This window comes from Hermetia illucens, chromosome 3 (assembly GCF_905115235.1).
Source record: "Hermetia illucens chromosome 3, iHerIll2.2.curated.20191125, whole genome shotgun sequence".
NCBI classification, from domain to species: Eukaryota; Metazoa; Arthropoda; class Insecta; order Diptera; family Stratiomyidae; genus Hermetia; species Hermetia illucens.
Genome location: NC_051851.1, coordinates 121,634,025 through 121,650,473, shown reverse-complemented (window position 1 = coordinate 121,650,473; position 16,449 = coordinate 121,634,025). Strand labels below are relative to the sequence as shown.

Here is a 16,449-nt window from a genome sequence, read left to right as displayed (position 1 = left end):
TGTACGGGAGGATTGGTTGAACATCATATTCGCGAGAAGGCTCTAAGTTGAGACTCATCAAATGAAAACCATCAACGCTTCCTGAGTCTGCTCTTCACCCTTCGATTTCAAAAATCGGTCGAGCATGTTGATAGGCTCACTACTATACAACAACAAAATCTGTCAATATACGGCCAAGCTTATGCGGATGATGTGGCTGAGATCTCGGAATGGTGTGTAGAAATACACAACACGCCAGACCGAAACCAGCAATTGGGGTGTCACTAACATTGGCTAATGTTGCTACCAAAAGCTGGAAACAAGGTTCCCATAATGACAGGCGCCAGAGTCTTTGATCATTTAAAATTCACGCTGAGAATGATGGGAACATATTCAAGTACATCACGGACGAAAGAATGATATAGGATGACAGAAGGGAAGGTTTCCCTAAATGTTCTCATTGAATAACATAATGAACGGCACTTCTTTACATTTAGTGTCAACTGAATGCATCATCAAAACAGTATGTTGTGGTTTTCTTGAAGGCTTCTCTGAAATTTTGAATCAACAGAAAATAGTTTCAAATCCTCTGCATATAGATGACAAGGAAAGATAAATAAAGGTAGCAAGATAATTTGGTGTGAAGAATCAAAACAAAAATGGATCAAGAATGGAGCCCTGAGATACCCTCGCTGAAGAAAACCATGAGGCCAGACATAACCATTAATTTGCTGTATATCTGAGGTAAGATCTCAAATAGAGAAAAAGTTCATGGGAAGCATAATGATCCCAGTTCCGTTTTGGAGAAATTGGTATAGATTGCATGGACATCCTTCTTACATTTAGAGACGAAACGAACTTGGTTACGCATATCTGGAAATATGTCTTCGGACAAACTTTTCTTTAAAAATAAAAGTAAAGGGAAGGAAGGTTTTACTTCTACATGGTTTAGGAAGAGATTTGGAAGGCTATCGGGACGGCAATCGCAATCATAATCAGTTGTATCTGATGAATTGTGAAAAGAACGGAGAAAAATAAAAAATAATCATGAAGAAGCTCAAAGTCGAAATGAGTGAAAAGCTGAGGAAAGGTTAACAATGGGCTTCGAGTGAGATCGTGGATGATCAATCTCAACGACGATGTGTGTGAACGTAGGCTTTAGGCTGAATTGAAGGGGATCATCCAGAAAGCTCGACATATATACAAAGTGTTGTTGTTGGATTACGTTTTTTTATGAATTATTGCAACATTGAAATAGGAGGGAATGGGTCGGCTGCGGACAAGGAATTACGGAAGAGAAAAAGCGTTCAGGATGTTCGGGGCCTAAGAAGTTACCCTCTTCTACGATTAAATCTGAGAAACAGATATATTAGTGGATATTTTTATATGCAAAGAATTATTTATGAAATCAAAACAAATTTAATGAACTTTTTTTTTGTGAAGTTAATAAATACAAATACCATTAATGCCGTTCTCTCGGAGAAGAAAAAATTTATTAAAAATTGTCGTCTGAATTAATTGACGTAGCCTAAATTTGCACAAATCTACAAATCGTATTTTATAATTTTAAGCAACAAACTTATAAAATCCGATTGTGCGTGTTTGAACTTCTGTTATCAACATATTCCTGGGTTTAGCCAGAAGTAGCAGCATATTGATTTTGGATTGTATGCCAAATGGTTGCGTGATAAATTTTGGAGTAAAAACGTGTATTTGACAGTTGTGTTCGCTTTCCACAAAATAAATAAAAATATTAAATAGTTATATAAAGTGACACCGCTTAGTGGTAAGACGCATCGGCAGATTTCATTGCAAAATGAGTCTTTGTGGATGTAGTAAGCAAAATTTGCCAAAAAATTCCAATTTACTGTAAAAAATAAGGCAGGCCGCAAGTGGATTCTCAGTGAAGTCTAGAAGTGGGAGCTTCTAAGAAGTATAAGCAGTAAATACCAAAACTCAGTAGAAATACGTTACAGCCTTCAACACACTGATAAATTAGAAATATTCTCAGAAACTGTTCGACGAATGCTGCGAAATGGTCGGGACGCGCAAAACTTAAAAAATTCCGTGCTAACAGAGAGGCACCAGAAGCTACAATTGGCATTCGCAAAAGTACAAAAGCTGGACTGCAAATGACTGGGAGAAGGTTATCATTGTCAGATGGGATCAAAATAAACTCTTTCGGATCGAATGATGGCGAAGGAGTGTGAAAGAGTCATGGAAGAAAAACACAATCACACTAAAGTTTGAAGAAAGCTGGTTTATGGTATGGGATCGTATTACAAGAAACGGAACTGCGAGATTGGAGAAGATCGAAGATGGAACGCCAGACTCTTATATTGAGATTCTACGAGATCATTGGTTTAGCATGGACGATGTCAGAGTTAAAAGCTTTAGACATTGTCTTTCAATAAGACATTTTCGCTTGGTTGCAATATGAATTTGCTTATTTGTTTCTCGCTTACATAAACATTTATTACAGCTTGAAAGTAAGTAGATCCCCCTATTATTTGAGAGTGCTTTTCTATCCTTCTTTCTTAACTCCTAGTAGGGCTCGCATTTGTAAGAAGGAAATCTTCATAAAAAGCTCGAGGAGAGGGCATTAACCTAAGACCTAAAGAGGAAGCGGTTCCCTTGATGATCTTCCGTTCCCGGATCGAATAGCACGATAGGTTTCGAAGGTTGGGCTGTTATATTATTTTTTGCAACTTTCACTTCCCATTCGTGTTGATAACTTTTGTGATTGCCCCCAAACTTTTGTACCCGACGTAAGAGAGATTGAACTATTCAAAAAACCCATCCTATCTGGAGTTCATCAGTTGAACTATTCTCAAGCGCTGGCGACCCTATACGGGTAAACTTCGTCACTAATTCAAAGTTTTGTGACAGCTTTGTCCACATTGACCATAGTTAATCCGGGTGTTCATTCTGACTATCGTCAACCATTACAGCTATCACAATCAATAGTGTAATTATCTAATGTGATTACAACTGAATAATATAATATGCGTAGTGAAATTGAAATTCTAAAGTAATATTGTTTGCGCTTTTGCAGAAGAAACTTTCATACCTCAGAAGAGTGGTCCATTTCATCAGAATGTTGATTATCATGACGGGACCAATGCATTCCATTAGAATTTGTTGAATAGCTGTCGTTGCCGAAACTGTTCCTTCCTAAAGACCAAGTGGAATTGTGACCCGAATGAGTCTGCGAAACAAACATGGTTTTGTGTTGTTGTTGATGCTGTTGCTGATAATGACGGTAGTATGAAATTTGGTGACTGATATTCTGCTGTTGGGTAATGCCGCCAATCCCACCGACGCCCAGGGGTTGAACTGTATCCATATTTCCCGAAGAAAACACCATATCACACAATACTTTCTATTCACAAAATTTAGCAATTCTGCTGCTTTTCTTATTGCATTCACTTTACAGACTCGACAACCGAACACTTTGAATTTCACTTGGAGAGACCACACGAAATTTCTCGTTTGTTTCTTTGATAATTGGCGAAAATCAATATTTTTAACTACTATCATTCACTTATGACTTTATCTAGACCTGAATCCGGTTGCATGCAGATAGAATTTCTGCATTTAAGCAAGCAACTCTACTCCGCATCTAAAATATCGAACATATCGGGTTTCGTGTAAACCTACTGACATTTTAATTTGCATTCATTATCTACTCAGTCAAGGCTGAAATTCACGATCACTGCAAGCCGAATAGATAATTTCATATTAGCCGAATAAAATGCCATGGCAATTTGCTTTCATCTTTCAACAGATTTTGCCAATGCTTTTTTCTGCTGATGTGCACACAGTGCATCAATATTCCGTTATTCACGAAAGCGGATTATGTTGCGGCTGATATCATGATAAAATTAATCCATTCGAATGCAACTGTGATCTTTCGTGAACTGGTAGGATTTCATAAGAGTGGATGCTTGCACATTGTTTGATGTTCGGTTCGCTTGACTAAGTGGCAAGTGAACAGCTATTTTGTCCTCAGCTCAATTCTGAGGAGCGTTTCCTAGAATATGGATAAGCACTAGACTCTTGGAAGCGTACTCAAAGCTTGATGGGATAATACTATTACCAGTTCACATGTGAACAAAGACCTTTTCGAAAAAAGTGTTTCGCTTCCAGTCTGGGAATCAGGTAAAACGTAATTGATTCGTATGTATGGAAGGAGGGATACAATTATGCAATTATCGTGCGCGTAGATCAATGGACGGTTAATAGCCCCTTTCCAAAGATAAAACACAAAACACAGACACAAAAAACGGAGCACAAAAAGCGATTTATTCCCCGTGATTGAAAACAATCGACTATTTCTGGAAACACGTAAAATTTTACTGATCTAAAACGCGACAAATTTACCACTCTTTAGGCACTCAGCCACGGTCCTGTTCAATAGATATGAATGCTGCTTGTACAGGTGTACGAATCCGGTCTTATTTTTTAAATTACGTGACTTGATTTCAGGTGTACGAACCTACCAGCCATCTAGCAAACCGAAACATCGAACCGAGCCACATTTAACTAAAATAATGAACCTACATAAATAAGAGTTAGCGAATACAAGATCACTTAACGGTAGTTGCATGCTGAAGCGTTCATCAGTATCTATCAGGCTGCCAATCTACATCGAGCTAAAGCACTAGTGGCGATATTTCTCGCATTGAAGATTGTACTTTAATGGATATGACACAGTGGGTACATTCTGTGTGTGCTCAGGTGAAATGTGTTGGTCTGCACATCTCGCCGATGATCCGCAATTATCTCAATACACGCCAGCCAGTTTAACCGCGGCGAGCTCATGGGTTGCCTAATGGGGGCTCCTTGTTTACCCAGTCAATTTACCTTGAGCATCTGAAGATATTTGTCCAAAATCAATATTACATCATTCATCAGAGACAATATATCAAACTTAACAGATTAATGAAACCAAACGAATACAGTTGGAAACTCTTGACAGTTGAAAAATTGGTTTATTTTCAAAATGATTCCATAATTTCCGCCATCAAAACTGCAATTCTGCCAAGCTTACATTTGCGCACATCATCCAAGTACTCAGAACCATTGACGAAATATTTACCCACAAACAAGAATCACCCCCTTAGCCACAGCCGACGCAAAGTTTGCTTTAACAGGTTGACTGACTGGTGTGCATTAAAAGCCCCACTATCCAATGGTTCCCGTTCAATGAATATCTTTTTATATTCTACTTCGTGTTTTTCCACACATCTAGAAAACGAAGCAGGAAGAAAGCAAATATTTACAGGTGTAAAAATATCGAATGGCCAGAGAGGTTTGTAGGCTCGTCGATTTAATATGGTGGCAGAAACCTGTATGGTTGCTTAGCCTCATAGAACATTGTAAACCACAAACAATTCAACTCGGATATACTTTTGCAAGGTGGTCAGATATGTTTGCACAGCCACCACTGAAGTGGTGATATGTGTTATCGAGATTCCATTAAAAAAAGCTCACTCCGATAGACGCAAAAGAGATCATGTTACCACGTTTTCATTGAGGCGCAGAAAATGTATCAAAAGCGGCCAGCCAACATGGGAGAGTCTGATTTCGTTCGAAGGTTGAATAAATTCAGGGTTCGGGTATAATTTATGTGTTCGAAAGCAAATTGCATCTGAAATATTCACACTCTAATGATTTAATTCAAGAGTTTAGTTTGCTCTTTTGAATTTTCTGCGAAATGTTGCAGCGCACACCGGCACGACCTTTAAATTGGGAGTTTTATAGCAGATAAAATCACGGGAATGGAATGAGAATATGAGTTGAGGTCGAATAATTGTAGATACATGACCCATATCTGGGAATGTTAGATATTTCAACATGTTTTTTAGAAGAACATCTGGGCCAAACCGCCAATGATAAAATAATAACAGATAAATCAAACTGAGTGTGTGATTTATATGATTTACGAATGCGATAGATCTTCAAACCGCATTCCAATTGCATTGGAGATTGCTACCAGACTTCTGAATTTTTTTAAGTACGATAAATCTTTTGCGCATATGCAATTTCACCTTTGCTAATAACATTTCTGTATGTTTTACGTACATTCCGATTAGTCCTTTGAGTAAATATGGCTTTCCGCTTCAATTTAACTATGCCACACTCAAGTATTCGAGTTAAGCGATTATAGTCGGGCTTGCCAGCGACTTACCTGAGCTTAGCCGCCAGTCTTCTGGAGTCCAACACTCTCAGAGAGTGCTTGTATAAAACTGGTTATCGTATTTTTACATAACATTGTTTTGTGCAAGGATTTATTTGATTGAGGGAGGACAAGGAGTTAAAAGGGCGTAACTATATGGCCAATTGTCGCGATGGCATCTAAAAATGGCTCCCTATATATGCCGATTCGCATTGAGCTGGTTAATTTTTTTCTCCAGGGGCGGAGTGTACATTAAAAACCAATTGCTTTAATTCACTGTGTCTAACAGTAAAGTTGCTAGAAACGTCTGAGGCTGGTAGGGCAAGTTGTGTACTCAAATGTTGATAGGAATAGCGACTCGACTACCGCCTAGGGAGGATGGACGGTGTTAAAGTCTAGTCACAATAGCTCTGTCTGCCAATGAAAGGAAGGTAAGTTGCATAATTATTTTACCTCCTAGTGGAAATTTTGAGATTATTTAGTGCTATTTTTATATGCCCTATGACGAGCACTCCACGATTATTGTACGCAAACCCTTTTAATATCACTTCTCCAAAGGGAACCGATGCTCTGTGTCTACACATTAGGAGAATATACTGTGCGTACTGGGCACACACTTATACTCCAATGACCTGACGTGGTGTCAAATGGATTTTCTTCTTCTTCAGCCTCTCAGTAGCGGGTTCGGCTTGTCTCGATCTACAAGATCACGCAAGAAGCTTCCTTTTTACTGGAAGGACTGAAAAGTATTACTATACTACTCGATCCGTAGGACATTGATACAAGCTTATGGCTAAAATTGAGAAGGTGACGTTGGAAAAAGAATACGCCTTGGGGCATTCATTCGGCATAAAGCCATAATATCCGCAAATTGACGGACAAAGTATGTCACCGCATGAGCGCAGATCTTTCCTATTTGGGACCTCTAGAATGTAGTCACATATGATCATATCATCCAACAGACTGTTCGGTGCTTCACGACAACGAGCTCACTGGGTGGAGACATCCATGTTAAAATCACAGATTTGAAAACTCTGTTCTCTAAGTATTAGTGAAATGATGAGAATCACGCCGCGAGCGGTACTCGAAGTTCCCTATATTTATCTACCATTCATTTCAAGATGAAACGGAAAGGATTTGAACATCCTCATAAATTTGATATTATAGCAGAGACTCATAAAAGTTTACACTAGTAACATTAAATGTACGGAAAAGCTAACTTGGTTTCGGTCACCACAAGAAACTCTAAAAAGTGAAGTTTTCCGCTAACTTTTCGAAGTTCTTTTTGTGTCTATTGTCAGTATTTGGATGTCCACAAGAAACAATAAAACGTTAATGCAATCAGTATTAACAGTTACGAAATATGTGCATTCAACTTGTAGAACCATGAATATTTTTTAACTTATATATTTTAGCTGCGAGAGCCAACAGTCACATCATTTTATCACCTCGAACGAGCCATTATATGCAGGGCCGTAGAGAGGAAATCCAGTCCGGGGGTGAGAATTATGCGAAAAACGGGCCCCGGGGTGAAAATTATATGGATCTGAGGGAAAAATTATAATGGCCTCTGTATCACCCCTTTTTAAGGTTTTGTTTTTCAAACAAAATCGGTTTACTGTCTGTCTATCTGCCTGTCCGTCACACGCATTTTTCTCGGAGACAGTTACAGCGATTGACACCAAATTTGGTAGAAAGGTGGGAACTGTGAACGCTCACGCATATGGTGAGCTACATCCTTTTACGATGAATTTAAGGGGGGATCCCCATACATGCAAAAGAGGGGTGTAAATTTTTTTTTCATCAAATATAGTCATGTGGGGTATCAAATTAAAGGTCTCGGTTAGTACTTTTCGAAGCCGGTCTTAGTTTTGACTTTTGTTGAAAAGGTGGGGAGTGCGGGGAGTTGAAAGTGGTCATTTTTTTAACGAACCCATTCTCAGGAACTACCCAGCCGAAAAATCTGGAAAAAATCAGGGCGCTGCCACTATATGGTGCCTAGGCTCCGAAATACCCTCCATATCGATACCTGTTCAAATAAAGTTAATAATAGTATATTACTATAATTTTTAGTAATTGACAGGAAAACCCCCCTTAAGTTTACCCTAGAATCACACAATTTTGCAGCAATATAGGTTACAGTATAGATCATGATCCTGCCAAATGTGGTGAAAATCGCACTATTACTAACAAAGTTATACTAGGTCAAATCTGTCGCTGTCTGTATATTCAGAGCCAGCAACATCTCTAGCCACTTTCGGTCAAGATCGGCAGAAATGAGGCTGCGCCTGAAGAGTTGTCTGACGACGAAATCCTCAGCAATTTTTTAAAAAAAACCTAGTAGCACTTTAGTGTAGGTTCCTAAGCTACTCGATAGAGGAAATCGAGATGGAGGTCCCGACTTTATGTACCAAATTATAGTAGGAGAAGTATTGTGTATGCAGTTGCTCTGCATTCTTAGGGGCCAAGATATTTTGGAAAGATTTGTTCAAAGAAAGAATTGTGTACTCTCCACATCTGAAAGGTGTTCTCAGGTTTGCGGATTCTTACGAACATCATAGGCCGGAGACTTTTTGAGTAGGCGTTTCAGACAGATAGAACAAAAGACCTAATATATATGAGAGCTGAACATTTGGAACTGCGCCTCCCCCTAAAGCCAGTTGACCTAACCTAGGAACGAGTAATTTAATTACGTATTCCTGGATTCCTCGATACCGATTTAAGAATTGCTGCAATATGGTCGACTAGACATTAGCGGTTCCCGAAATGTCCAATGCTTCTACCTGGAAGAAAAATCGAAAGACCAGTCATTCTGTACCTATTTCGCACATGTGGGAATCCAACATTGAATACTTAGCGCTGTACGATTATAAATAGCAGTAAAACTCTTAAGCTTTATCCTAAAAGGATCTATGTTACTTTATCCTAAAAGGATCTATGTTACTTATCTATTGAAAGTTCCTATTGGCCCGTCTTCCATTATAATGAGTAACTTATAAAATTGAGGAAATACTTAATCGCAATTTTTAAACATATTAGATTTGCAGAAGATCTAACGTCATTAACGTCAATATATGATACCATATTGATGTAGATACAGAACCTTCTACCAAAAATTCAATAACTAACATTTTTCATAGGAAACTGATATCTACAGAGTTGAAAGAAAGAGTAATATGTAGAACTTCTCCACAGCTACATTGGCCGAAAATAAATTTCGTCGAAATGGTATTCATGCATCAACGTTTACTGTATCACCGCCTAGAAATTGATAGAAGAATTGATATCGAAGTTTCGACACCGTTAACAATCAGTTAACCTGGGATCGATCCTCTATCTACATATTATCCTAACATAATATGTATGTATATATGGTTACTATACATAATGCGCCAACCTTAGCTAAGCGCCATCATTCGCGGTTCGCAAAAAGGCGCTTCAGCTCTTCCGCCCGCGCTTCTCTTCTACTTTTCTGCGTCAAGTGCTCTTGCGTCGACCCACTCGTCGGCCATCTTGGGATAGTGGGTTCTACTGCATAGAGTAGCCCGCAATTCCATTACCCCCCCTTCTTGGTGTTTAGATAACTGTATTTTCAGACAGACAGATAAAGTAGTGAAAGCGTTATCCAGTTCCCTGCCAGCATCGGCACGCTTCCTAGATGTACAAATTGATCGACGCCTTCGATGCTCTGCTTATTGAAGCATATAGGTAGACTGCGTCCTCCGGACAAGGCAACATGAAGAACGTCACCGGTTGCAAGAATATTTTTGACAAGATGTAACCCTGGTTGACTTCGAATTCTTTTTAAATTTTACCTCGATGCAGGACGTGGCATTTTGTGAAATCATATATGCTCTGGTAATAGCTATTACCTTCTCCGGAATGCTCCTATCCCCGGATAAAGCACGCCAGATAAGCTCTCTGTTCACGCCGTTGAAAGATTCTCGAAATCGATGAAGAACTGGTGAAGCGAAGATCATAAACTGCACGCAGTGTTCCAAAATGATTCGTAGGATGTTGCATTGACCATGCAGAAACATCCAGTATTGGATTCCCAGGACTTCCTTCCGAGTGAAAGTAGCAGATCTGCAGAAACTGCAGGTGAAGTCGTAAATAACCCTGCGGGGGACTGTTTTTAGTGCATTGATGGCCGAGATAGTTTCTTTTCTGCTTGAAGGAACAGTTGGTATTTGCATGTTATGGTGACTATACCATACATTTCATCCACAACAGGCGGAATTTCGTATATCTAGCAGATAACTCCTAAATCGCAAAACTTTTATCGTAACTTCTGGAGAGTGAAAAATTACATGAGCTTGCCTTCTCACCCAGAAATGCGCTGACGTTTTCGAAAAGAAGGCAAGGAAGACCTTCGATGCCCCAAAGACTAATAGGGCGTCGAAGAAAGTAGAAGGGTATTTCTTGTTTTCCATTGAACAAAGGCTAAACTTTAAGGTCATTCCACTCTCATATCGGATTATTTTAAGGCCAATATTAGCACCTTATAATTGGTCATTTTAGCTTGTGTACTATCTTCAACCTTTTAGATACTCGAAGACGATTCCGATCTGACCTTCACTTTCAGGAAAAGAGAGATGCTTATGACTTATCTCCTGTAACAATATCTTTCGATATGTGGACCTGAACGACAATCAGAGCTGATTTCCGACCAGGGAAACATATGAACCGATAGAACCCACACTAACGAAATCAATGTTCGTGTACGAGCCAATCGACATCCCACAGCCAGGAATTTCCCGAAAACTTGGAACCTTGAAAAACAGAACATATATTGAGTTGCGACAAAAATTTAATTTCTCGTTTGATGACAGCCGAGCAGAATATCGAAATAATGTGTACCAGGAACTCTTTCAACATGCAAACTATTGAAAAGTCTATGAAAAAAGTGCAACAAGTGACGAAATCTAAGCGCTTGATCTTGACCAAGTTGTTCACCATGGATTTTTAACTTAAGGGGGAAACCACATTAGAAGGCTGAATTTTGCGTACTCTTTTGGGATTTTTGAGTGGAAGAATCAATTGGAATTGGACATTATATTAGTCGCATTTCCAACAATTTTTGAGAACTTTTCTGAATAATTTAAGCTGGAAGTAAGAAAGTTACATGACATTTTCCTGCTGAAGGTCGTTCTCCAATTGCGGAGCGTGCAGCGACTCCAATTTTTATCTGAAACCAAAAAGGTTTTAATTTTACACTACCTGCTTATTTTCTAAGAATATGAAGCTCAGTGCAGGTAAAAATATTAAAAATTAAAAATTTTGCAACTGTTGAAAAAAAATAATTCAATTTTCACCTTTTTTTCCATTAATAATGTCAAAAAAGCACCCTTAAAAATATGATATCAGAAAGGTTGGTCATGTTCTACGTAATTTGATAGGGAATCACACCTCCAAAGTTCATTTCGCACTCTATATAGTTACAGCGCAAAATATAGTTACAACAAATACACATTCACTCGTAGAATAAATACGATATGTACATGGCGTGAAAAGATTACGTAAGGATATAAAGTGAATACCTTCTGGACGCTCGAGCCTGCATCCGATAATTGCCCGGTTCTACGCCCATAATATCTAATAATATTATAATAATCGATGGCCGACATTTAATTGGATCTTGGCCTTGAAGTGTGTTAGAGCACCTCATTCAAGACCGTAACGGTACAATACAGAATTACAGTACCTTGGAGGAGGCATGTAATCAGCATTGCGCTCGCCCGTGATTATTACCCTAACTTCATTCAGGTATTTATTCACAGCCGAGTCAACTCAGTCACGTGACAAATCCCACTGTCACCAATGAGATTTGAACCATGGCCTTCTGTACGAGAACCTTGCGCTCTAACCACTGGGCCATCTTGATTAAATCTAAAGGAAAAGGAATTTCACTTTAAATTATTGCAGCGGATTCTTGGATATCTAAGTTAATGATCAATGTAAACAATCAATTCTGAAAACCTTCAAATGTGGCTTCCCGCCTGAAGGGCAAGCGACCAAATGTCGCTATTATGTAGGTATTTTACATAAGCACCGTGTCTTGTCACGTCGAGAGCTTTGTGTGAAAAAGATATCAAAAAACCCTCCACGATCGTATAGCGAGAACATCACTGGAATAAGTGTTCTCTAGATAAGGAAAATACTTCCAACGAGATAAAGACTAATAACTCCGAATATCGAGAATTTTGTTTTTCATTATCACCAGGGAGTATGATTTTTACTTTAACGAATATCGTGCTTCGTAAGTCGCATGCCGGATTCTTCAATGTTAAACAACTGTCAAAACCACATCCCGGTGAACATGAAAAACAAAAGTTTCTTTATGTTTTGTACTGGCGAGATAAAAACCAGCCATTTCACTTATATCGACTATTTTTTGCAACAGACTTTGCATCGTTGCCGCTGAAGGACCCTTTGAAATTTTGGTCGACATGAAGCTGGCTGATTTCTGCTCTAAATCTTCCTGATGATCATTGATTAATAATCACATAAACACATTTTGCGCAATTGCGAAGAAATGTTTGGAGTTAGCTCCCTATATATCGATTTGGAAGGAGCCTTCAGCGTCAACAGAGAATGCATCTGGGATGCTTTACGCATGAGGGCCACTGCGGAGAGTCTAATAGTTGTTATCATAACGAAATTTAAGGTCATAAAATCTCACACGTTGCAGAGTTCGCCTCGACTGCATTCTTCCACCGATAACTTTCCTTCTCGTTATTGGTTACGTTCTTCTTGATGTCTTCACTGAATGATGCGAAGCGGTTTAATCGACTATTTTCTCAATCATCTTGACTATGCTAATGAAAACTACTTGTTCCTTCTCTCTGAGTCATGGACCTTGACCAAATGGCTATCATACACAGGCGAAGGTTTACGATTACATGATGGCTGGAAACTTGTATTAAAATATAATAGATAATTAAAATCCATTGTGAAATGACTCAAATCTGTTGTGAAAATGGTTTATTCGCAAAAATATTTCCTAAAATTGCACTTGCAAATTTAGCGTGAAAATTTGAATCTACCGGTTCTATAGCAAAACATAACCACCCCCAACCCATATACTATTTTCCAGGCCTAATTATCCTCTATACAAGTGATCACGAATTAAGCTCCTTTTCTCGAAATTCTCAATGACAACAATACAACTCGTGCAAGGCACGAAACCAAAGAAATTTTTGTGGGGAGGCATTCTCCCAGGTTCACTAGGGAATTTCAGCGGATAATTAGGCGTTAAATCGTTATAAAGTACAACTGATACAGGACATATAACTGGCAAGTAATTTTCAATGTGAAACGGATACTGCTTTTTTTGAAAATCTTTTCGAACGAAGTTCATTTGTGATTTCAAACAGAACAAAGCCACAGAACAAGAAACAATCTATTTATTGACAATTAAATTTGGTGGGCTCCCTAATTCGTCAAAAGGTGATGTCAAGTGGCAGCCACTTGTAATTAAAAGCTGTTGGACTTCTTTTTGTCGAAGGTATGTGGAAAAAAATGTTCACAAGAATAATTTACCCACCATTTAAATGCTCAAAATAAATATCGAAAACATAATCCGTGAAATAGAGGTACAATTATAAAGAAATGTGTTCCACGATTTTCTTAAAAGGATGGATATCTGCAAACGTAATCATGGTATACATTTAAGTCACTTTTTTTAATTCATAAATGTTAGTTTTCACAACATGTTTCAACGAATTATACAAGTTTCATATAAAATGTAAATCTGTTTTCAAGTTTAAGGACAATGCGTTTATTGGGGATCATCAAAATCCTCGCAAGATGTGCAATAACCAAATTGTGTCGGTGTCTCCAACAAAAACTTGGAAAATTAACAGTAATGTGAACATTTCCTAATAGATAAATTTTCGAAAACACTTTTTCCAATATAAAAAAAAAAAAATTTGCATGGGGTAGTAGCGAAGCTTATCTAACAAAGTGACTCAATAGCAATGAAAATTCTATAAGTGATAAGACAAAGGTGTATGCACGTAATGTAGTGACCTTCATAACGTCATGATAAAGAACAGAAAGTAAATAACAAATTTCAGAAAGACCTGCCTTAAATCATATCGATCATTCATTACGCAACACATAGCTACACCAAAAAAGAAAAAACAACTAACCAATTAAAGACAACAAGTTGCTTTTGGATCCTCTCCTCTTTTAACTTTCTTCAGCTTGTGAAAATCATCTCAAACATTAGCATTTTATCAAATTATTTATGTGTTTGAATACAAAGAAGTTATATTTATAAATGAATAATATATCACGTAAATTAAAATTTTCCCTCGCATTATGTCAGTTTTTTTACAATTTTCGGAAAAAAAAACGCTGAGGAATGCTGCGTACGTCTCAGATAGGTGTGATTACCGTAGAAAGGCTGACACTTTCTTTATCTTATCTTCAAGAAAATTTCGTCAAAAATAGCTCAATGATTTCACCCACACCGGCAGTCACAGCATTCTGTTAGACTAACATATTTCATTATGCGGTACTTACGAAATTGAAGGTTGAGTAATTTATTCGAACAGCTTTTGTTTGGAAACAATGAGGGAATACTCTATAAAGACCCGGACTATATGAACGAATGAATTTTATCAAATTGTGGCAAGCGGAAAATTCTTATTACTTTTGCATTATTATTTACAAATGCAGGCTGCGATTATGGAGACAGAGAAGTTAAGCAGAATAAATTACTCATTTTCAGTCTGTTTCAAGTCGTAAACTATTCCGTTTGCTTTCTGAATGTCTGCAAGCTTTTTGCCACTTTTCCAACACCATTTTGTCTTTAAAGTATTCATTGTTTTAAAGGATTAATTGGACATGAAGATTCAATTTTCATAAAGTTTATTATATACATATACTAGCAAACTATGTGAATGATTGTCACTCAAATTATCCAGCCCTTTGTAATGTTTGCCGTCCCAGCTTTCAGGATAAAATGCTGCAAGGCATAGAGTTTCCCAGGGGAACATTGCAATTATGAAGTTAAATGAATTTGTCGCAATGCAGTTTCCAGTATATGAATCGTCACGGGTGATGAATAATGATATTGTCGTGCCGCGAAGAGGAAAGGATAAACTGTATTTATCTACTCCTACGCCAGATGTTTTTGGGGCGATTGATGGGTTGGTTATGTAGTAATGAATATACAAAATCAGAAAATGAGGTGGCTAAATTTTTCTAATTTCTTCGGTGAATTTTAAATTGACAAATCAGAAGTTTGGAAAACCATCGAAGGAATTCTATTAAACAGGAATCAGATTTCCATTCATAAATATCCAAAAATGACAATGTATTTTCTACCTAGTCATATTAGCAGAGAATTATATTATATAATGATATTGTCTTCTTCAGAGTTACTGACGTCTCGATCATCACCAACATTTGAAATAATAAGCCAGGCAGTATCAAATTATCAAACCTCATGCAGGAGAAAAAAAAAAAGATCAACAAAATATGAAATACCAGGTTTGGAATGGTAATTGGCAGGGAAAGTAAAAGTACGATTATTCTTAAAAAATACGCGCCCTAAAAGATTCATGGGACTTTAAGCAATTTCAAAATACGAGTGAACGCCCATGACCAACTCAGGGGTAGGTTGACCGAGTCGGTGACAACATAAAATCTCCAAGATGGAGATAGCACGAAACAAAAAATCAATGATACAGGATAATGAAAGAACGAGCGACACCTTTCTCTTTCGATTCAAACGTCTCGCGATGATGTCGAGAAAAGTCTATAAGGTAATTCATTTTATAATATAGAATAGCTTTTCAACACAGTTTGGGAGAATTTTCAGCTTTGCGCTTAAAAACAAACAACAATTTCCAGAATTTTAAATAAAAATTGTGATTCCAATAACTGGAGTTAGTTAGTTTAGTTTAGTGAGGGAAGCCGCGGCTGCAAACACTCAGGCCTTTGTTAGGCCCATTATACTATCCCGGGAGGTCGCCTATTTAACTGCCTCTCGTCTATGGCGATCACAGGCTTTCGCGAATCTGAGAACATTCTCCAGAGATAGAGAATGCGCAGGCTCTTCGAAGAAAACCTTACCAACGTATCTTCGTCTGAGGTCTAAGGAGGCCTCCTTCATTCGGCTGCGTGAATCCTTGCAATTTCTCCCTTTAGAATGGACTTGAAAGCCGGATAGAAAAAGCTGTCCATTTTGCATCCAAGACCTTGGCGAACTAGTCTGTCAGAGTTCTAATGTTTGAGTGCTCTGGCACCCACACAGAAACGATCAATCTTTTACTTTT

General features: G+C 38.0%; 1 protein-coding gene across 2 annotated transcripts in view; it reads right to left on the bottom strand.

Annotated features, from left to right (window-relative positions):
- The window catches only part of LOC119653263 (serine/threonine-protein kinase svkA), a 167,921-nt gene that overhangs the window by 142,763 nt on the left and 8,709 nt on the right, over positions 1–16,449 (bottom strand). Inside the window, exon 1 of one of the 2 annotated variants that reach the window (XM_038057873.1) lies at positions 3,050–3,591. The exons of the other annotated variant lie outside the window; for it this stretch is intronic. Within the exon in view, the coding sequence (XP_037913801.1) occupies positions 3,050–3,346 (297 nt within the window). The 5' untranslated portion in view covers positions 3,347–3,591. Of the gene's footprint in view, positions 1–3,049; positions 3,592–16,449 lie in introns of those variants that run through there. 2 annotated transcript variants of the gene reach the window in all.